Raw genomic sequence first — 24,699 nt, 5'->3', positions numbered from 1 at the left:
TCAAAGTAGCAGCAGTCAACTTCCAATATCCCATATCAGTGTACAAAGTAGAAATTTAAAGAGGTCGAGCTGATGCAAATAGTTAAAGTTTTACCTTTTATCTTTATCAGCAAAGCAAAATAATGTTGATAAGCATACCAACACTTAGACTGAAATATCCGCTGTTTAGGATGATGAATTTTTTTTTCAACACTTTTCTCAGTTGGGTGTTGCAAAGCCAGACAAAGTCTCAGCAGAGTACATGCATATCCTGACTGAAATAGACTGACAAAACGCTCAGACCCAGCCCTAGAGGCAATAACATTGCATTTTACATTGTATATGCACTATTAGAATTGAGATGCACATTTTTGCCTGAATGCACACCTTTTCACTCCCTTTTCAGTACATTAGGAATACACATGTGAACATTTGACAGATCTTAAATGTAGATCTAGGAGTCTTTATGTACAGCAGTTACATGTAGCTGGCTGGTTTTAAATGTTATTGATGGTATTCACAACAAGGCTAGTCGTAGACCATAAGTTTTGGTCTCTATTGCTTGGTTGTTCCACTGAACTCTGTTGGCTCCACTCACCAATTACAGAGATTGAATTTCTTACAATGTGCTTTGTCTGTAGGGGGTCAATGGCTGCCGTTAAAATTCTTTTTTCTCTTCAATGACGTTTTTTTTTCGGATCTTAGTTTTTGATAGATTAAATCATTAAAATATTTAAGTTGAGAATGTTTCTTACCCTTAATATTCCCGCCTTGAAACTGGTACTGCAGTGAATAATCGGCAATTTGTCTCATTTGTTATGCACAATGGGCAGCCATCGTGGTATAAAAAAACACAGAGCTCAACCAGAGTAATTCCATAGTATTTATTTTTTATTTTTTCTTTAAAATTTTGAAATTATCTTAAGGTTATCTACATGTAGACCTTATCATTATTATGATATTGGCGCAGTAATTTCTATCTAGTTTTGTGTTTTTAAGGACAAATTAAAAGGTCCCTGTGGGGGGGCTTTTTTTACTGCAAGTCCCCTAATGGTGCTTGCACGATAGACAGCCATCTGTGGACATGGAGAAATTTTAAAAAGACCAAAAAAAAAAGTTTGAAAACTTCCCCAAACAGACAGCTGCCAGCCTTCAAAGTCTAGTCACTACTGCATGTTCAGTAAGGGTAATTTCAGTACTTAAACATTACAAAATATGTAAAATGAACTTCCTGTACTAGTGTAGAAACTAGAAACTGCAAATGTATTGTGTGTGGTGTGTGTACCTGGGCTAGCCAATGAAGGGAAGTGAATTGTTAATAAATACTTTACAAAGAAATACAGAACTGAAGCAAAGCTACATCCACCAATATATAGTAGGCCTAAATATTTACACTTGAGTGGTACATGCTTTAAAATGCCAAACAACATTTGTAGATGACAAGTCTGAAGATTGATGTAGGTTTTTTAAATTGATTTCATTTATTTATATAAGTTTATTAAAAATGTGTGTTTAATTGTTTCAGATTACATGCTGGTTTAACTCCATATTTTTCTTCTCCACACAATACATGTAGCATTTTTTTAGATTAATATGAACACAGTTTATACATGGATTCATTTAATATTTTTTGATACAATTCAATAACTTAACAGAGGGCTATTTCGACTTGCATAGGAAAATAAATACATGCATAATGCATATTTGTTCATAAAAATAGATGTTCATGAAAAAAGCAGAATAAATCAAAATACTGACTTGCCAATGCAATTAAACTACTGAATGTGTGAGAATTGCAATGTCCACTGAATACAGGCAAGCTCGTGATCAGCTGATGCATGCATTACCAATCATAGTCTTTATCCACAGACCTTATTTTATTAAGGTTTTTTGGAAACTGATACATATAATTTATTTCTTCCTTTTTATTAGTGAGTGATATTGGTGAGGATGATGTTATTCACTAGCTTCAAATTGTTAGCAAAGTAATAGATAACTTTTTTTTTTTATGAATATCATTTTGTTAAGAAATTGTCTGAAATTATGATAAGGCTGAAAATACACTATATTTAGCCTAGACATCTGTGTGTGGGGGTGGGTTTGTATTGTACTGGCTGGCTGGTTGTCTTTGTTACGTAGTTTAGCTACAGTACATTCTAGATAAAAAGGATGGCTTTTGTGAATCCTATTTCTTTGAAAAAATCATTTATCTGCATTCATTTTTTTTAATTCATGTATTCTACATAAAGCTGACTGAATTCATATATTGTATGTCTATATGTCAACTAAAAAATTAATCTTTTTTTGTAACGAGGGCTCTGTTTAGATTCCTCTGGAAAATAGCCACCCTTAATGTATTTTGTGGTGGCTATTTTAAAGTTCTCTTGTTTAAAGGTTATATTTCTGTTCCATGATTTTACCCTACTTAGATTTCAAGCAAAGTCAAATACATATGATATTGCAGACATTCAGACTTTCAGACACGCATGATTTATTCACTATCTCTTATTTACTTAACTGAAACTTAAATGCAGGCATGAAAAGTGAGTTTTCTAAAAAGAACAGAAAAAACCCACTGAATTATTTTGTAGAGTCTCAGCGAGGAAGCGCAGTGACATGACCAAGGGGGGGGGGGGGGGAGGTGGGAGGAAAGAAGGTAGGAATGAAAAGAAAAGAAGGAAAAAGGAGGAAGGAAAGAAAGAATGAAGAAAAGAAAAAGGAAACAAAATAAAGGAAAGAAATAGGGAAAATAATGAAGAACGTAGAAAAGAAAGCAGGTAAGAAAAAAGTAAAAGAAAGAAAGAAATGAAGGAAGGAATGAAGGAAAAAAAAGAAAGAAACTAAAGAAAGAATGAAGAAAAGTTTGGGAGAAAGATAAAAAACAAAGGAAATAAAAAAAAGAGGAAGGAAAGAAAAAGAAAAGAAAAAACAGAAAGAATGAATATAATGAATGAATGCAGGCATGAAAAAAAAATGAAAAGAAGAAAGTAGGGCAGAAAAAAGGGGGAAAAGAAAGGAAAGAAGAAAAAGAAGGAAAATAATCAAGAATGTAGAAAAGAAAAAGGGAAATAGAGCAGGAAAAAAAATAAAGAAAGAAATGAAAAAAAAATAAAGAAGGAAGGAATGAGGGCAGAAAAAAAGAAACAAAGAAAGATATACATGTAAAGAAACTAAAGAAAAATGTAAAGAAGAATGGAGGAAAGTATGGGAGAAAGAAGAAAAAAACAAAGGAAAGAAAGAAAATTAAAAAATATCAGGAAGGAAAAAGAAAGAAGGAAAAAGAAAGAAGAAAAATGATTGAAATAAAAGAATGAATAGTATGAATATGAATGCAGGCATAAAAAAAAGAAGAAAAAAAATAATGAAAGAAGAAAGTAGGGGAGAAAATAGGGCGGGGGGGGGGATAAAAAGAAAGAAAAAGAAGGAAAAAATTAGAGAATGAAGGAAAGAAATAAGGAAAATAATCAAGAATGTAAAAAAGATAAAGGGAAAGAAAGGAAAGAAAAAAAAGAATGAATGAAATAAAGAAAGAAATGAAAAAAGGAAGGAAGCAAAGAAGAAAAAACAAAGGAAGAAAAAAAAAAGATAAAAAGGAAAGAAGTTAAAAAAGAAAAAGAAAGAAAAAAAAAAAATTATCAGTCACGTTTTGGCTCAAATAGATTAACAATAACATGTAGTTAAAAAAAAAAGAAGTTTATTATTAACACACGCAAATCCATACATGTATGTGGGAACTGTATAAAAATGTACTCTCACCAGGGAGTGCTGATACAGATGTGTCATCGAAACGCGATCATTTGAGCTATAACAGAAGTGATAATATTTGCTTTTACTGCTTGCAAATGGGAGAGCTACACCAATTTTTAGGAAATATAAAAGCATTTTATAACGAGTGCGAAATGTGAATGTTGACAGTTTTGTGGGAGGTTCACAGAGCTAAACCTTTGAGAAGTGCCCAAAGTTTAGAGGTGCTGTCTGACTTTGATGAAATTTTCAGTGTTGTGTTTGTCTGATACTCTGATTTTTCTCTATCTGTTCAAATCATATTATTTTCAGCCTATAGTACCTTTTTAAAGTAAAATGCAACTTGGACATTTTCATCTTGAAGGTTGCACATTGATCCCAACTTGTTTTTTCTTCAAAAGTAATGCATTCTCAATTTACTAGCATTACACCACTATTAAAGGTATTTAAAAGTTGAATGTGGTTGCTCAAGGAGAAATACAGCAAATAGAAGTTTTTTTTGTGTGTGTGTGTTTGGTGACTTGTAGGGTATGGGTAGAAGACTAAATAGCTGATACAAGTGACCTTTAAAAAGACTTGGGGCATTGGAGGTTATCTTGTAATAATGCACTCAGCCTTGTTTACAGTACATGTAGCTACCCCAATGATATTATTAATCTTTATTTTGATTTATGCATGAAATTTACATTGCAGCCAAGACATTTCTCTTCATTTTTATCAATATTAGCAATGGCATAAAATGTATTACATACATCATACCATTCAGAATACTGGGTCAGATGCATAAAAAGTAGCAATATGCTGGAGAGCAATTGTTTCAAGCACAAGCAATTGCTAGCCTAGCAAAAGAATTGCTTTATTTTGTACGCATAACCTTTTTTGTGTGCTTAAGTTGCATCACTTGCGAGACAGTATGACAGAATCCGGTATAGATTCACTGTTCCCATGTACAGTACCTACAAGTCACTTGATGACCTCAACAATGTGATGAAGTAGATTGTTGTTGCACCAAGTGAAGCGGTCTTGTTCCAAGGCATCTGGACAATGATTAAGCACATGGTGAAGTGTTTCATGATTTCCGGGCAATTCCAAGCAAAAGTGGACATTTTCCAAAAATTTATATTGGCTCTATTTCAAATCTGGATCAAATTTTTCTATCAAAACTCATATGGAATTTCATAAATACAAAAGGGGAACATAATTAGCCAAAAATTTGTTTTCTTACGCATCTCCTTATAGGAGAATCCAAACCATACATGGGACTACATATATTGTTTTTTGCTTAATTTTAATATAACAGAAAACTATTGCCTTATGTAAAATTTTCTTTTGGATAATCTGAAGGTTATCAATTTACATCATATCAAACAAAAAATTTAAAATACCGGTAATAAAGTTCATTTTATGTTGCCTGTGTGTGGATATTTCTGATGTTACTCTGTAACCTTCACTCCGTAACCAGATATGGGTTTACGTTTTTAAGTTTTAATTAATGAAATAATACACCAATTTTTTAATATAATGCAGCATATTAAAGCTAGAACAACACAATCCAATCAATAAATCAAAATTGTGATAGCAATTTAAAGTTCACATAGTTTGAACTTTGAACAATTTGTTTTCTCCTCAAATACATGTATGCATGTCCATTTTGCATCACTCCGTAACTATGTTTATGAATATTCATATCTCATTAATTCATTGGATCAAAATAACAAATGTTATTATGTTGAAAAGTGGGTTTCAGCAACTACTATCAGGTACCATTTCCTTGCAAATAACTATTTAAATATGGGTGATATCTTTGTTTGAATGCAAAAATTTGTTTCTGGATGTCACTCCATTACCTTGGAACTGCCCTTCCACATGTACCTACATGTATCACTAGACATGTACTGTACATGCACAGAATCAGCAGTGATTTATCAAGTCAAGGAGGTGTTTCCTTAAACCTCTTGTCATATCCACTGCCAGCATACACGAGCATACATACGTTCCACGTGGAAGCTATGAATTGCATGTGCCCTTTATACTGTGCGGCTGGAAATGTTTAAATAGTAAACAACCCATCACATGCATACTAAACTATTACTCAACATTTGCATTCAGTGCAAAGGCCAAATTCAGAGGTGTACATACATGTATAAGGGTATACTGCTGGATTATGAGGTATTCTGCAGCAAGTGCAGCTAATTTTTTAAATTATTGTAAAACATGTAAATTTGGTTAAAAATTGAAAGTATTTAATTGCAAAAAAGACATTGTTTACTTTGCCATTTTACCTGCAAAATTGTAATACAGCTATAGTTGATGTGATTGGTTTATTAAAAGTGATTCTCTCTGGTGAGAATTCCACCGAGTCTAAAACTGAAAGGGAAACAGTTTTGAAAAAAAAATTACTTCAGCAGTCAAACAGTTTAATAATAGCATGTTCTCACTGGTCTGTATTAAACATACATGTACCGGTACACAGAGACAATTTGAATGATGTAAACATGAACATCATGGAATTGTTGGCATTATTTGGTTTATAATCAGAGATATAAAAATGTTTAATTCGTGGCTACCTTGCTAGTTTTGATTGTGCTTTCTCCATGAGGCATGGAGGCCTTGATACTACACATCTGGTGGAAGCGTTATGGTGTAGAGGTTTGGACTCTTGCCTTGTAATCAGAATGTCATGTTCAATTCCCGCTACGGCCTAGCGTCCTTTGGCAAGCGTCATTCCACACTTTGCCACTCTCCACCCAGGTGTTAAATTGGTACCCAGTACTCGTAGTATGCGAAAGCCTATATGCTTAGCAATCGAGTCTTGGAACTTTTGTTGAAATGCTCCCCAGGGAGTGGAGAAAGTGCATACATGTACATCAGTCCTTCACGTTTATAATTTCGTGGAGCTCAATAAATCGCTCTCCTTATTTTTTTGAGGAGCTCAATTGAGCTCCTCAGAATCGCTCTCCTTGAGGAGCTCAAATCAATTCAATACAATACATGTATGATAAATTGTAGATTTTTCTTAACATCGTATATGCAATAGCTGTGTAGCTTTTAATTAATCTGTGGTGAAAGTAGGCCTTGGTCAATACGTTTACAAAATATCGCGCTCCTGCTAAAAAAAAAAAAATTGCTAAAATTTCACATTTTACATCTTTAAATCCATGAAATGGCCATCTATTTTCCATAATTCCTTAAAATTATTTTGATTTAGTTGAAAACTATCACAAAAATGAAGAATATTCACCTCTTTCCCCGACTCTGATTTGAACTTACACTCGGTAAATATTGTAGTCCCACATGTAGACTTCCATGGTGTTGCCATGAAAATCCACATATGGGACTACAATATTTACCGAGTTTAAATTCGAATCAGAGATGGGAAAGAGGTGAATATTCTTTATTTTCGTGATAGTTTTCAACTAAATCAAAATAATTTTAAGGAATTATGGAAAATAGATGGCCATTTCATGGATTCAAATATGTAAAATGTGAAATTTTAGCAAATTTTTTTTCTTTGAAAAAAGCAAATGTCTGAAAAAAAGAGTAAATGTGACATGTGCCATGCTCAAATGAATTTTTCAAAAATCTTGTAGGCCACTTCGTGTACATTTTCATGTACAGTTGAACACCAGCAAGATATATTTTTAACATTACATTGTCATTTTTGACCTTTCAGTTTCTAAGTCTCACAAGCTCAAGCGATGTTGCTCTAATTAAAAATATAAGCAACAGCTACAGTCTTTTATAAGTTACCGTGTGCCTGTATACATGCATGAAAAGTGCAATAATAAAAGCAATATCTATTGCAAAAGATATTTGCAATATCTTTTGCAAAATAGATATTTTGAAATGTGGATCTCCTGAAACTACTGTGTACATGTATGTACACCTACAAACACAGGAATAATGAAAAGGGGTCTTCATTGTCAAATCCAGCAAAGAATAAATTACATCAAATATAAAAAGGTCATAAGACGTCCCATTTCAGGGGCCAAAAAGAGTAGGAGGATAGCTATACATGTAGGAGAGGCAGAGAAAGAGAGATGTTTCATGGATTGATGAACTGCGCATGACCTCCCTTTCTTTCTCTCTCTCTCTCTCTCCACCACTTCTACTCTCGTTCTCGTTCTGTGAATCAAATACTCGTGATACACTTCCCTGTTTGTCGCATGCTGTGTCGTCGTCGCTACTAGTTTTTCTGTTGTGCTTTCTCCATGAGGCATGGAGGCCTTGATACTACACATCTGAGTGGACACAATTGAAGCAATGTTATAATGTAACATTCTTGCACTGATTAGTTACTTACATGTATCATACTGCAATACTCCTCTATATTGAATTAAATAGAATTCAAATTGAGTGTTTAGATATTTGAAAAGGTGACAATATGGTAAAAAGTCTAGGCCTTAGCAGGATGCTGTCTGCATTCTATTTTTTCATCATGATAGTTATTCTTAAATTATAACTTGACAAGATTGCTATTTAATGACAGAGCCAAGTTTGCATTAAAAATGAGTGATACATGTATTCCCTTCTTTGTCGTGTGAAAAAAGTTATTAAGATGAGAAAGTAATTTCTAATAGACCCATACAATGTTTATGTTTGTTTTCTTTTTTTCCTTGTCATAGTTTGTCGGTCTAACAAGAGTCCCTGGATGTGCTTAGCTTGTGGAGTAGTTCTGTGTGGAAGGTAAAACATCTGTAAACATTCATGACTATTCTAAAAATATGCCTTTACAATTTATCACCTCTTTCATATGGAATATTATAAACTTTAATACAATGAGACTGTGGCATGTGGATGTATGTGAATTTTATATACTGTACATAAAACTAAGAAATAATTGAATATCATTTTCAAACAAAACATAATAAAAAGAATTTTATTATTATTATTATTATTATTGTTATTTATTCGGCAAGTAATACAAAATACATTTCAGTATAAATAATACAAAATAAGAATGCATTGGCAATTTTTTAAATATTTTGATTAGATTCATGTTTGAATTACTATTGAGGCACATTGAATTTTGTATAAATGTGCTGTCTATTATTAAGATTATATTATACAGTTTTTTGTTCTTGAAAATAATGATGTATTCATACATGTATTGTAGGTCAGGGCACTGTAAGTGATAGTAGTTGTAGCTTGAGTCCATATTTTTCATAATGCTCAGTGGTATCTTCATATTGGTACTTTACTTTTACGATTGTGATGTGAACTTTTTTTATTCAGGTATGTGAATGGGCATGCCAAGAAACACTTTGAAGAAACCCAACATTCTGCCTCCATTAACTGTGAAAACTTAGCTGTATATTGGTGAGTGAAAATGGCTTACCAGTACAAGCAATTGCAGGTACGAGTCATTACATTTAACTGGCGCCCACTCGTGATTTTTCGGTGAGGATTGGCAAGCTGGCAAAATAAAGGAATACATAAGAAATTCAGTGTCACTGCAGACTTCTAACTTAACTTAATAGGCATTAAACTTCCTTATTTATGAATTTTTCTCTTTTACATGATATTACATATAGATTTCAAACCTTTTATCAACCAAGTGGGTCTATAAAAATTAAATTACCAAGCAGGATTTCATCCTTGAGTTTATCTGCCCTTATGCTTATTAAAATTTTTTTGGGCAAAAATAATGAAATATAAGATAAAAATTAAGGAAATTAGGCTTACTTCGCAATATTTGTTTAGTGTGTTTAAATTTGAATAAGAAAAGATTGTATTTGATAGGGTTTTACTAGGGTCGGTCACTCAGTCAGGTTACCGAAAACAAACTTTTTCGGCCTAAAGGTACGAATCAAGCAACATTTATTTCATTGTATAGAAGTGTATGCCTATATCATCAATAAAGCAATCGAAGCTGATTAACTGCTGATGGGTCATTCTTGGTCATGTGTGTGTGACACAACTTACATGTATGATAAATCCTGACTTAATTAGTTAGAAATCTAAAAATTTGAAGATTTATATCTAGTTATGATTTTGAAGTTTAGTTTCATTTTGAAATTCACAGGAACTTCAAAATGAAATTAAACTTTCAAAATCATGCTTTTGTGTGAAGTCACACACATGACCTTTTGACCTCTTACCTTGATCCTGCATATTGGAGACGGCAAAACATATTTAATGAAAGCTGACTAAACATGTTAATATTATATATCCTTTAATTCTAAATCTCTTAAAAAAATTCAATTTATAACTAGTTAAAGTCAAGATTTGTCATAATTTTTGGTCCAAAAATGGCCCTGATTGTATTCAAAGTGGGTGGGTTTCATGAAACACAAATCATTTTCATTTCGTCAGCTCAGATAATTTTCCAGAATGATCGATGTTTTTGTTAGTAGATGATGGTACATTGTATTTACATATTGTGACTTTGTCTAGGACTCATGCACTGTATCAAAGGAAATAATCGTCTCAAATCATGGGCAAATTGAATTATACAAATTTTGCAAAAGGCTTATTTGCTTGCATATTACATGTATCTGTCCGTCATGCAAGCCCATCAGAATAATGTGATGAAATATTAGAAATTGTAAATTTGACCTTACTCGGGATCATTGTTTAATTCGGTTTGCTGAATTAAACAATCCAAAGTCCTACATATACTTGTAGACTCTTTACCAGGTCTGTTAACCCCAAACAAACATCATTTATTATGCTTAGAAATATTTTCAAAATAATTTTTTTTTTTGTATACACTGTACTTCTGGTTGGCCTGGCCAGTTGCTTAGCCAATTATGTATTCCTTCTTACTGCTTTGTACTTGGGTTTGGGAGTCACTGGTCACCAGGCCTGTTGGTCACCAAAGACAAGTGGGATGCAGGGTGCAGCTTGTCTATTTGTGTTTATTATTGTCAAGGGTCATTCATGGGCATGGATCTGTTGGCCAAGGGGATGTGACATGAATCTCAATTGTGATCTTTTCTTAAAAAATAACCACGATAACATATAGAACCCTCCCATCACACTGGCAGTGTCTTTTGGCAAGGTTATTTATCTTGATTGCTAATTTCTTCACAACTTTTGAGAATTCATATGGCCCTGCATAATAAAATAATGTGTAAAGTAGCCACTGAAAATAAATGCCTGCCACTGTGTGTAATTGTAACTGCCGACAATGTACACTGTAGCCTAGTACGCTGAGTGTTGGTGACAAAAATACATAAAACATTGTTTACTCTTTAATATGTTAATAAAACCAATTCTCTTTTCCTTGAAATTGATTCTAATCTAAATCATATCTGTTTCCTGTCTCGTTTCATTTTCTTTTTAAAGTTACGTGTGTGATGAACATGCCCTCAATGATAACAAAACAGAAACCATCAAACGTGTTCGCCAATTACTTCAAGCAAAAGTCAAGTGAGTACTGAACATGTCTGTTTCCCCTGTCTATTTCCACAGGATATCTTATTAATCAGAGAAAAATATATTTCCTGCTGAAAAGAGAATCCAATCTGAGTAAATTGACTAAATGATTTGTGTGAAAGGAGAGAAAAATAGAGAATATTGAAGGTTTGAAAAGAATCAGACAATGGGTGTATTCAATGTTGATTTTCAAATTTAAATAGCAACATGAATCGTGATTGATAACGCAATTACAAAACACAGAACTCGAACACAATCAGTAGTGCACCATTCAGTGTTGATATTATAAAGCCAATTATTTTTTGATCGTCTTTAAATTTCCTGCTTTCGTTAGTGTAGCTTTAGTGTGCAGTTGACCCAACACAAAAAGGTCAATTCTGGCATGTGCTTGTGTAGGCTTCCACTGTGAGAGCAAATTTAAAGATGTATCAAAACTCAATCATGTATGATGCACATTCACAATAATAATAATATTTGTAGGGCGCTTTATACGGGGGTTTCAAAGTGCACAGGTGGGCTGACTAATCAAACAATAAATCCATTAATTACAAACAAATGCTATGCTAGTGGCAAAAAAAGATGAGTTAAGTGAGGATTGGAAAATGCTCAAGGGTGTAAAATCGGAGCTGATCACGTTGCAAAACATATTTTGTTCGGCGTTTGAATTTGTCTCCCAATCGTGATCTGTAAGACGTTTACTTTTGCGACCTGGAATGGGGGACATTGAACACACCCTTTGTTTCTCATTATATTCGTATTTTGTAATTGCATTTTCAATCTTGATTCATGTTGATATTCAATCTGAAAATTGTCTTTGAACACACCCAATAAGAAAGCACTTCGATAAAGAAAATGATTATTAAAGACCTTGCAAAGCTTAATAATTAAGGCCACTAAGACCATTGCAATGGATGTTCTGCATCAATACCTCTTGCCTTGGCTGTGAATATATTTTATGCCCCTATAATATTTTTCTCATTGTTATATGCACAACTCAGTGACATGCAATGAGACAGTCGATGATGTCCCTCACTCACTATTTCTTTTGTTTTTTATTATGACAATTATACAATATTTCAATTTTTACAGATTAGACAATAAGGACCAACTTGACTGAACCATGTACGGGTATTCTTAAAACAATGGTATTTACACATGTTGCAGGAGGAATTAGTCTTTGTTTCACATGACAATGAGGAGAAAGTTAGAAAATTTCATATTTCATATCACAGGGCTCCACACTAACCTTTTTTCTACTGGTCCAACCTATTCATGTCGGACCAGTAGATACCCAGTTTTTCCATTTTTTACTGGTCCGAACCTAAAATCTACTGGTCCCCCAAAATAAAGAAAACATTAAAAAAAGGCGCGAGTTTATTTTGCTGTCATTTCTTGTTACCCCCCCCCCCAAAAAAAAATGAAGGAATGAATGAAAGACAAAAAGAAAGCAAGACAGAAAGAAACAAAACAAAGAAACAAAGAAAGAATAGATGAAAGGAAGGAAGGAAGAAAGAAAGAAAAGGTAAAGAAAGGATAGATGTGAAGGAAGGAAAAAAGGAGAGGAAGGAAGGAAGGAAAGAACAAAGAAAAAAAAGGAATAAAGGAATTCAGGAAAGAAAGAAAGAAGGAAAGAAATGAAGCAAGCAATAAAGAAAGAAAGAACAAAAGACAGAAAGTAATGAAGGAAAGAAAGAAGGAAAGGAGCAATAAAAAAAGAAAGAAAGGGTAAAAGGAGAGATGGAAAGAAAGGAAGAAAGAAAGAAGAGATAAATATAGGATGGATGGACTCAAGAATTAAAGAAAGAAAGAAATCAGAAAGAAAAAAAGAAAGAAAAAGAAATAGTGTAAAATATTTTTTTAAGGACAAAGAATGAAAGAACGAAAGACAGAATGAAAATTAAAAAAGAAAGATAGTAACAAAAAAATGAAAGAAGATAGGGAAGAAACAAAGAAAGATTGAAAAGAAAGAAGGAAAGAAAGATAGAAAGAAAACAGAGGAAGAAAGCTAAAACTATCATAAATAAATAATCAGTTTCTTTTGGCTCAATTAAAATATAGCTTTTTTTTTTTTTTTTTTTTTTTTGCTTGTCAATTTTTTTTCTGGAACGAAATCCTTTATTTGTGATCGAAGACCTTTTTTTTTTTTTTTTTTTTCTTTTTTTTTTTTTTTTTTGGCTTGTCAATTTTTTCTGGAACGAAATCCTTTATTTGTGATGGAAGACCTTTTTTTTTTTTTTTTTTTTTTTTTTTTTTGCTTGTCAAATTTTTGGGCGGACGGTTTTGCCCCCCCTGTTGAAAATCCTAGGTACGCCACTGTTCGTGCAGCCAGTAGAAAATTTACCATGTGGGCTGTGTGGCTGGCTAGGTATACATGTACACTGTATGTTACCCTAGTAAAAATTGCATGTGATTCATTCTGTGTGTGAATGACAGAAAATCACGGGAGCAAAATGGTTTGCAATTTGAGTCATGGAATATTTTTTATGTTTATGTTGGACCAGTGAATTTGACAATTTCTGGAAAAATTACTGGCCCGACAATGGTTTTTATTACTGGTCATGTCGGACCCATAAATCTTGCTATTTTTTGAAAAATTACTGACCCAACAATGACATTTTTTTACTGGTCATGCCGGACCAGTAAATCTTGCTCTTTCTGAAAATTTACGCACGACAGTGATTTTTACCGGTCTGGGACCGTCGGACCGGCGCTAGTGTCGAGCCCTGCATATCATAAAATACAAAAGAAATAGTGAATGGGTAACGTGATCAGTTTCATTTGCATACCGACCAGGATGTGCATACATATAATAATGTAAAATATGAGGTGCAATTTAAAACAAGTTTCATCAAATCGGTTGTAAGGTAAGAGAGTTATGGAAGTTTGAAAAGTCTTGCAACAATTTCTATAATAGGGATCCTTAATGCTACAAAATGGCTGATTTTGTAGACAACTCTATTAGTTTGGTACACAAATTTTTCAGATCTTCCCCTTTATCATACATTTATGATTATCTCCTCCTGACCTTGACATGTGTGGTGTGAATTACATTTTCCATGACATATGTTGTGCTCAGGAGGAGACAAGATGTGATTTAAGAGATAATAAGGAAAAGCTGAAAATTTGTGTATCAAACAAATGGAGGGTTGTCCACAAATTTAGCCATTTTATTGAAAGCATGTTTGCCAAGTGGAGGATGCCTATAGAAGGTAAAACAAGACTTTTTAAACTTCCATAACTCTCATTTTATAACCAATTTTGATGAAACAAGTTTTAGATTGCTCCTCTTATTTTATTCTTTATGATAAGATTGATTCTCTCCTTTGGTTTTGGTTTCCTTAAATAACAATGTATACTGTATATTGACAACTGTTATCTCTTCTAATATTTAGTCTTCAGTATGAGAAGCAGTTGAAGAGTTTAACAGGAGATGTGGCAGGAGATCATATAGATGGTCCACCCAGGAAAAAACTAGCAGCTAATGTGAGTTTAAACGCATCTGTCTGAACACAGTACATGAATGTACTCCAAACAGATTCATTTCACTTTTTAAGAAAAATTATGTTTTGGTTATTACTCAACTTTTGTGAGTGTTTCAGAAAATGAGGTCAGATATTTAAAGTCCCTCCTGGTACACTTTTTATTTTGGTACATTTTTTTATATTGTTTGATTTTTTTTTCGGTGAAGATATAGAATTATGTCACTTTGGTATTCAGATTAATATTGATAATGGTGAATAGAAGTTTTTTAGTTATATATTTATTCCATCTGTTCTTTTGTGCATGCATGCATTGCATGCATGCATTCACTCATTCCTTCCTTCCTTCCTTCCTTCCTTCCTTCCTTCCTTCATTCATTCATTCATTCATTCATTCATTCATTCATTCATTCATTCATTCATTCATTCATTCATTCATTCATTCATTCATGCATTCATGCATTCATGCATTCATGCATTCATTCATGCATTCATTCATTCATTCATTCATTCATTCATTCATTCATTCATTCATTCACTTTCATTATTTATTCATTCATTCACTTTCATTATTTATTTATTTATGAGAAGGAAAATTTGGGGGTTCTGCTTTATTGACCTACACAAGGAATTAACAAATTAGGGCATGGTTACACGTACCATGCCATATACATGTATATATGTTTCACAAAATTATTTCATTTTTCAATCTCTTTCAGACGAGAGCCAATATTCCAGGGTTGCGAAATCTAGGAAACACCTGTTTTATGAATGCTGTACTGCAATCACTTAGGTACCTATATGTATTGATGATTTCAATGAATTGTAGGGGTGATTTCACAATGTTCTCTGGAACTGGTTTTACCAGTTGAGATCTTTTCGTTCTCATCACAATCTCCTGAACTGGTTTCCAAAGCCACTTCATGCATTAAAAGCAATCTTGTTGCTATGCAAATGTTCTTAGTGTGGTCACATGTTTTGTGAGTGCTCCCATTTTATGATAAACTGGTTTCCACTTAACTGGTTTAAGAAAGATGGGAATGGGGTGATGGATGGAAGCTATTGTAGGCTGGTAATGACCCAACATAAGTTACTCTCACTGATTTTGACAGTAAATTGCCTTGTGGACTAGGCAGTTCCTGTACTAATTGTATGTCAAGTACCAAATTCAGTTGTCAAGTGGTTAATTTAGCACAAATTAGTCAGAGAAATCAAAGTTTCAGTACAGTATTTGCGAAAATAGTAAAGTTTGATCAGTTTCCTTTGGAACCCAATTTACATTAGATTATAAACAACTTATCAAACATGACCTACTTTTACATGAGGAGGTGATGAATAGAAAGTTGGCTGTGATGAGAAAATTTCAACCTTTAATACATTGTTTGCAGTCCATGTTAACTTCTAAAGATATTGTCATTTTTAATTTCTATTTTATTTTTATTTAGTAATATCAACCAATTTTGTGGCTACTTCAAAGATTTACCAGCTGTGGAACTTAGAAGTGGCAAGACAGCAGGGAAGAGAATCTACAACACAAGAAATATGAAACATGATGATGTGTATGTATAAAAATACTAATGATGATAATGATATATCATTAACAGCGACCAAAACAACAACACGAGTAGTGGCAGTCATTTATATAGCTCTTTCTATTACTGAGTGCACAATTAAACAAGAATAAAACATAATCCGGAGGAGTCTCATTGTGTTACTATATAGAGGATTCCCATATGATGTCACAAGCGGCCGTGTTTGAGGACGTAACAATGGGAAACCTATGCATCAGACCATATAAACAATGATTTATCATGGATCAATCTGCATATCAGAGCGAAACTATAGGCGCTGCTTTTCTGACGGTGGCGGAGTCGTCAACATAAAATCTCACATCTGTCTTGGTTATTTTCAGTGTGATAGTTTTTGTCTCGCCTGCATAGCAGAGCGAGTCTATAGGCGCTGCTTTTCCGACGGCGGCAGCGGCGGGGGGTCAACATAAAATCTTAACTTAAGTTTAAGTTTTTGAAATGTCATAACTTCGAAAGTATATGGACCTAGTTCATGAACTAACGCATAAGGGTAATGAAGTATTACTGAACATCCTACCCGAGTTTCAGGGTCACATGTCCAAGGTCAAAGGTCATTTAGGGTCAATGAACTTTGGGCATGTTGGGGGTATTTGTTGAATTTCCATCGTAACTTTGAAAGTTTATGGATCTAGTTCATAAAACATGGACATAAGAGTTATCAAGTATCACTGAACATCCTGTGCGAGTTTCAGGTCACATTACTAAGGACAAAGGTCAATGAATTTTGGCCACGTTGGGGGTATTTATTGAATTACCATCATAAATTTGAAAGTTTATGGATCTGATTCATGAAACTTAGACATAAGAGTAATCAAGTATCACTGAACATCCTGTGCGAATTTCAGGTCACATGACCACACTATGATGACACAGCTTGCACTCATGTTTTACAAATAATGTGGTACATGTATTGTATGGTATATTCAACAACTCCCATTCTAAACTTTAGCTGTAGATGCATTGTCAGGGTCTTGGATTTGTTTCCATCCAAGTGTTTTTAAGTTTTATACCATGATTATAGCTATCTTGAATCAATTTCCAGGATATTGTACAATAGAAACTGAATCCTATGTTGAAGAGTACATTCTGTTATAGTATGAGCAGTTCAAACTATTTTTGCTGGCAGATTGTGCTGGGGGGGGGGTATATGTATGTAAAACAAACGATAATTTATATACTGACATAGCAACACCCTGACTCCTTGCACGGCCCTTTGATAGTGCTTATATTATTTTTTGAATTCTTGTAATACCCTGTGGTTATGGCTATTATAAGTTACAGTACTCTGAAGTCAGATTCTTCTGTAGTATACTATACATCCATATTTCTTAAGCCATTATTTTGTGCTCGTGTCTGTAGAAAGTGTGCGCTAAATGTAAATCAAATTATGTTCAATAGGTCGAATTTCAGCTCTTTGAAAAATGAATTTCTGTCTTCAACTGTTGAACCAGGTGAAACTGTGTTAAATTGAATATTGTTAGCACCCATGAGTGTTCTTGAAGTTGATGTTTGGGGTGATGTAATCTTGGCAAGTGTGTGGATTCTAAACCTAATTAGAAATTGAGTAGTATCCTGCTTAAGAAGAAACTAACAAGTGGAAAGTGGGTTTATTCTTGTTGAGCTTTCTGAAGTCAGCTGATAACATACCAGGAAATGAATAATATGGAGTGTTACTTCCATGGGGGTAAGGAAAGGACTTCACAGTGTTTGGATTGCATTCTATTGCTGATTAAGGCCCCGGTAATAAATAAAGACTGAAATTAACAGAAATAATGTAACTTTTCATAGTGATTCCTAAATTTGACAATTATTATTTTTTTTATTAATAACTTGCCATTTTTGCAGTTCTCTTGCTTGCTAAGCTCCACCCCTCAAGAAAAAGGTATGCGTGATGACATACATGACTTTACTGAAGCGAGTGATGTCAATGCCAGACAGTCCTTGCCTTTGCAAGATTGCGCACTAAATGATCCCAGCATATCAATAAATTGATTGAAATTCATAATAGGAATGACCACGGAAGGACATTATTAAGGAATTTGTCAGATAGGCCCTGAAAATAACCTTTGGGAATTACACAATTCATTTATCAATGGGTAAATTTTTTTTCCTGCACTTATACAAGATTCTCATAATACACGTACCTCGTATAATAATAATGATTATATAATAGTAATACTAATAATTTTTGTCTGGTGTAGATCATTGGTAGAGGAGATCAGGAAGACTTTATGTGCTTTATGGCAAGGCGATCAGACAGCTATCTCACCAGACTCACTCTTCTCCGTCATGTGGAAGATATTCCCAAGGTTTCGGTAAGAACGCTACTTTAGAACTTAGAACGGGATGATATCAGATTCAATATTAAAATGGATGTGGCGATGATGATGATGAAGATGATGATGATGATGATGATGATGATTATAATGATGGTGATGATGATGATGGTGATGATGATGATTATAATGATGATGATGGTGATGATGATGATCGTGATGATGATTATAATGATGATGATGATGGTGGTGATGATGGTAGTGATGATGATACTGTTGATGGTGATAATGATGTTGGTGATAGTGATGGTGGTGGTGATGACGTTAATGATGACAGTGATAGAGCTTCTGTAATGATCATTCTGGTATTGATTAGGATGATGAGGATGAGGATGATGATGACAGTGATGATGGCGATGATGACTATGAGAATGATGATAAATGATGAAGATTTTTTGATAATGATAGTGGTGATGATGATTGTGATGATTATGTTGGCAATGATATTTAGTGAAGATGATGATGATGACAATGGTGACGACGATGATAATGATAGTGATGATGATGTTGATAATGATAGGGATGATGATGATGATGATAGTGATGATGATGATGATAATAGTATTGATAATGATTAATAAATGATATCGACATAACGATTATGATGGGATCACCTTTCATGAGAGTAAATTTTGTTCATTTGTTAATTTTTGTTAATACAATAAAAAGTAAGTAGCTAATTTTTTTTTTTTTTAAGAATAATTATATGATAACTTGCTTATGCCTTTCTTTCTCTATCCATTCTTGATGCAGGGGTTACCAACAACAAGATGCACATGAGTTCATGAGGTATCTACTAGACAGACTCCACACAGAACTCCAAGGCTCACATTGGCCTACCACACCTAGGAAACAAACTAATGGCCATCCAACCATCGTCAGTCTTATCTTTGGTGGTCTTCTTCTTAGTGAAGTCACATGTAGACCATGTGGTTCTCTCTACAAGAAGATAGATCCATTTCTAGGTAGGGAAGGAGTTGAATGTTATCATCACCAGGGATGTAGTCAAGGCCGTGAGTCCCAAGGCCACTGGAGAAAACCCTTTCCCATATGCTTTATAGATGTGACTCAGCCTGAGGCCTCGACTACATCCCGGATTATCACTATCTATTTGAATTGAAATTAAAAAGAAAGTATAAATGAAGTTTTCTTTTTTTAATAAGCATTAATCATCTCAGGGTGTCGAGTAGGGGAGACACACTGAATCTGATTTAGGTATTTGTCCGATAGTATATTCTATTAATAAAGTGGTAGCCAATCATTCACACTATATGATTTAAACAAAACAATTCCTAGTATATTTATTAGGAAATTGCTTTGTGAGTGATTTCATATAGTTTTATCAGCAGGAAAATTAGCCCTTTTTTCAATTTTTTTTTTTTTTTTACACTGGTAAGGACATGTGATTTATTTTGACTGGGTATGTCATAAGTACATACATACACACATAACCACACACACATGTTATATCTACTGTGAATTGTATCTGAAGCTATCATTTCTTGCCCCCCCCCCCCCCCACTTTAAAGATAAAAGCCAATTGTGGTAACGATTTCAAAATGAATTCGTACAGAATTTAATAAAATAACCCAAGTGTCTGTACGTATAAATATAAGATATGCAAAAAAATTATGTAATTGCTGAGAAAGAAGCCAGCAAGCTTGATATTCAAGCACAATGTTAGGCATTTTCCCAAGCATTGATAATACACTGTCCCATACATGCTTATCTGTGTTGGTTATCTTCAGTGTGATTGTTTTTAAGCTTAGATTTTATGATTTCATGAAGCTCAGTTCATAAACTGTACCAGATCTAGATCTATGATATAGTGACAACCTTTGTTTTACAGACATTCTCATGAAATCTTTGTTTACTGCAACCACTTTCATTTATCTTTAACTGCATTGTTTTCTACAGATGTATCATTAGATATTCCTGAAAGGTTTAGACCAAGAAGTAAAAATAAGGACGGTTCACAAGTATGTAGGTTACAAGGTGAGAAAATAGCGGGAATTCATGCAACTTCAAGACTCTGCACTGGTACAATTGTACTTGTATGTCATATTTATGAATGACATCTTATTTACTTTCAAGAATTGATTACAAAAGAAGTAGGATAAAGAAAGTAAAGGTGAATTTAGTTTCTGATTGTGACAGTTATGAAAGTTATAACTATATTGGAATTAGCACTGAGTTATCCTTGTTTTTGAGATATTTTTGTCATGTGTCACCAAATAATGTCTCATTATGAAGTTTTATATGAATTAGAAGAAAATAGGGATAAAAAGACTTAAAAAACAGACATTGGTACTGATTTGTTTTGATGTAGATTTGTTGATTTTTTCCTCCTTTTCTTGTAAACTTACCATTTATTTTCAAAGTGATTTGTGTGTGGACTAACAATCCGGGAGATGTTTACAAAGAGTTGAGTGTTACTTAAAGGACAAGTCCACCCCAACAAAGAGTTGATTTGAATAAAAAGAGAAAAATCCAACGAGCATAACGCTGAAAATTTTATCAAAATCTGATGTAAAATAAGAAATTTTAAAGTTTCGCTTAATTTCACAAAATAATTACCGGTATATGCACATCCTGGCTGGTATGCAAATGAGGAGACTATGACATCATCCACTCACTATTTCTTTTGTATTTTATTATATGAAATATTCTAATTTTCTCATTGTCAAGTGATACAACGATTAATTCCTCCCTGAACATGTGAAATTAGCATTGTTTAATACTATATGGTTCAGTCAAGTTGGTCCTTATTGTTGGTCCTTAAAAAATGAAATATTGTATAATTCAAACAGTAAAAAACAAAAGAAATAGTGAGTGATGGACATCATCGACTGACTCACTTAGTTGTGTATATCACTGTTTTGTGAAATTAAGCGAAACTTGAAAATGTCATAACTTTCTTATTTTACATCCGATTTTGATGAAATTTTCAGCACTATGCTAGTTGTGATTTTTCTCTTTTTATTCAAGTCAGCATTTTCCTGGGGTGGACTTGACCTATTTTGATTTTTGTCTTTTCGGGGGGACACATTATGGCCCTATATAGTGATGAATTTTGGCTAGAATAGAATTTTCATTGGATTTGTACACGAAATCGTGTTTTCGACCAATTTAAAGTCTGCAATTACATAATGTTGTGTAATTTTGTAACACTATACCTGTGCTTCGCAAGTTTGGGCTAAAAAGCCACACAGAACTATAAGAAAATTGTTATGAAAAAACTCAGCACAAACCTCTCATGTTACAAATGTATTGTTTTAAATGTCAAGGGGTAGTGGTCCACCCCACCCCCAAGTATATAGGATTAAGAGCCAATGCACACATGTTACTTTTTGAAAGGCTAAGAATCTGCACTTGTATTTGCCACTACATATGATGGTGTATAATCTTGGTAATTTTGTGTCATTTGATTTCAGATTGTCTATATAGCTTCATAGAGGTTGAAGAGCTGGAGGAGACAGAACAGTACATGTGTCCAAAATGTCAACAAAGACAACCATCAACTAAGAAATTCTGGCTCAAAGCTATCCCAAATGTGAGATTTAGTCAAAGTTCATCTCCCTTAAAAACTAAAGATTATCTGCCTAGTTTGATTCTAATATATTTCAGTCCAGTTGATACTATGTTGAATATCTAAAAATATTAAATGTATATTTCTTGTCAATGGATAGAAATAACATTATCCCTAACGTGGAGAAGGTTTATGGTTCACCATGTGTAATATGAAGAAGGGAAAAGAAATGCAGGCAGAAAATTGAAATGGAAAGACGAGAAAGGATGAAAAGAGGAAATTAGAGGTATACTTTCTACTGAAAACGGACAGTCAATCTGCCCGAAACGTCGAGTAACCTCTCTTCACTTCAACCTGCTACTACTCTAATCATCGCTACTCAAGCCATATTTAACTCATCTCATCTGGTTTACAGTCCTTTTCAGGACTTCACTCACTTTCAAGAAAAGAATACCTCTAATTTCCTCTTCATCCTTTCTTCTTGTCTTTCCATTTCAATTTCTGCCAGTATTTCCTTTCCCTTCATATTACACATGGTGAACCGTAAACCTTCTCCATGTTATAAACTCCACCATACAAACCTACAAAGATCGACATTATCCCTTTTAATACATAGCGACAATATCCTTTTAGCTCTTTATAGATATTTTTTTTTTACCCCGGTTATCATCTTTTGGCTTGTCCACATACATGACATGTACAATGTATATATAATCTCCATTTCCTGCGCAGTATTTTAGCAATAATAAGAAAAGTTGTTAAAATTGCAAAAATATATGAGGAAATATTACAAAAAATTAAGACTGAATTGCTCCGTGGTACCACTGATGCTAGAGATAATGGAAAGCCCATTCAGAGATACAATCTGAGTATGTGCAGATAAATGTTATTCAAACTAAGATGTAAAGTTCTCTGACATGAAATGATGGTTTCCTGACATTGCAACTAGCAAGTCATGCAAAATATATTCCTAATATAAAGTCCCATCGATTATGAAAGAAGACCATTGTTATAAGTTATCTTGTGGCACCAATGCAAGAACCTGAAATATATATGCATAAATTCAATTGAAACATTTTATTTACACATGGTGCATTTTCAGGTGAAACAAAACATTTTCAAATGGAAATAAAAGCTATTAATAGGACACCTCTGTCATGAATTTTCTTTTCCATGTTTTAATATAAATGTGGGTATTTGACCTCATTTGAATCATGAACTGGATATCATATACCCAACATTTCTATTATTGAGAAAAAAAAACCTTAAGAATTTATGAATCACCCTCCCTCCCACCCCACACACTTTTTGTGGATTATGTAGGGACAGTGATTTTCCGTTTCAAAAAATTGCCTTTTCCGTTTCAGAAAATCTCAAATTCCGTTTCAGCATGTCAGAAAATGGAAATTCCGTTTCCCCATAGACTTTGTACACACGGAAAAGTGACAATTCCGTTTACACATTGTTTGAATAGCAATATCACAACATGTACACTCGCACTGGTCAAAATTTGTATCTGCTACTGTACCAACAACACAATAGAATCCGTTCTAATCGGATCTATGCGGGTGCATAAAATATTTTTACAGCCCCATTTAGTATGCATACATCCTCACCTTTCACATTATTTCACGGTGAAATGATATTTCATCGATAATTTTGGGGTTTTTTGGACATCGTTATCATCAGTCAACGGCTTTTGCCTATCCGCCATCTTGAATTTTAAGACCACGATATCGTGCTGTTACATCTTCAAACGTAGAGGGCAGCAACACACGACCGTGTAGTTGAACGATATGTGTGCATGTGAAGCCCAACCATGAGCCCAACCCGGCCGGCTGGCCGGGTGCGGGGTACAATCGAGTGTGCTGATTTCGAGTGCAGTCACGATGTGTGAATTGTCATGATAGTAGCGAAGTGAGATCGTGTTTTCTGGGGTTTTGTGGCCATTTAACATTCTCATTTTGTTGTGATTTTTGAGTAATTTCTGTTGCTATTCTGTGTATTTTGAGGGAAAATACGTTTTCTGTGATTTTCCGTTTGAAATGCCACTTTCCGTTTCAAAAGGCCCTTTCCGTGAATTCCGTCCGTTTTCCGCAATCGCGGAAAATCACTGTCCCTAATTATGGTAGATGATATTCTTATTTTTCTTGTGTTTGGTATAATTAAACAGAGATAAATCTGAAATGAAAAGATAGGGGGTGCAAGGGAAAGTGAGGGCTAAATATTCTCCCATAAAGGAGAATCCACCCCGGCAAAAAAGTTGATTTGAATAAAAGGAGAAAAATCCAACAAAGCATAACCCTGAACATTTCATCAAAATCAAATGTTAAATAAGAAAATTAGGACATTTTAAAGTTTCGCTTAATTTCATTTAATGATACGGTAGAGTTGAGTGGAAAGGCAGCTGTAACAGTCGGTGGCATGCTCTCCTTTCACCACAATATAACTAACAAAATGAGAAAGTGGAGAGTAAAATCTGGGGGAGTAAAATACATTCAATTCAATTCAATTCAATGTTTTATTCAATTCCAATAAAAATCAATACAGAGTATAGAATACAGTAATAACAAATACAATGTGCAATAATAAGGCAAGAAAATATAAGGTACATGTAAAACAAGTATTAAACAGATACAAATGACAATAGAGAGATACAATAT

General features: G+C 33.7%; 1 protein-coding gene across 1 annotated transcript in view; it reads left to right on the top strand.

Annotated features, from left to right (window-relative positions):
• LOC129260713 (ubiquitin carboxyl-terminal hydrolase 3-like) overlaps positions 1 to 24,699 on the top strand; it is a 49,256-nt gene that overhangs the window by 1,220 nt on the left and 23,337 nt on the right. The window contains exons 2-11 of the mRNA XM_064114543.1: positions 8,349 to 8,409; positions 8,959 to 9,042; positions 11,014 to 11,097; positions 14,496 to 14,586; positions 15,302 to 15,375; positions 16,028 to 16,141; positions 18,373 to 18,486; positions 19,261 to 19,472; positions 20,425 to 20,502; positions 21,942 to 22,060. Coding sequence (XP_063970613.1) covers positions 8,349 to 8,409; positions 8,959 to 9,042; positions 11,014 to 11,097; positions 14,496 to 14,586; positions 15,302 to 15,375; positions 16,028 to 16,141; positions 18,373 to 18,486; positions 19,261 to 19,472; positions 20,425 to 20,502; positions 21,942 to 22,060 — 1,031 coding nt within the window. The remainder of the gene's footprint in view (positions 1 to 8,348; positions 8,410 to 8,958; positions 9,043 to 11,013; positions 11,098 to 14,495; positions 14,587 to 15,301; positions 15,376 to 16,027; positions 16,142 to 18,372; positions 18,487 to 19,260; positions 19,473 to 20,424; positions 20,503 to 21,941; positions 22,061 to 24,699) is intronic.

Source organism: Lytechinus pictus, unplaced genomic scaffold (genome assembly GCF_037042905.1).
Source record: "Lytechinus pictus isolate F3 Inbred unplaced genomic scaffold, Lp3.0 scaffold_19, whole genome shotgun sequence".
Lineage (NCBI taxonomy): Eukaryota > Metazoa > Echinodermata > Echinoidea > Temnopleuroida > Toxopneustidae > Lytechinus > Lytechinus pictus.
The sequence above is the reverse complement of the archived record's forward strand: the minus strand, read 5'-3'. Positions and strand labels throughout refer to the sequence as shown.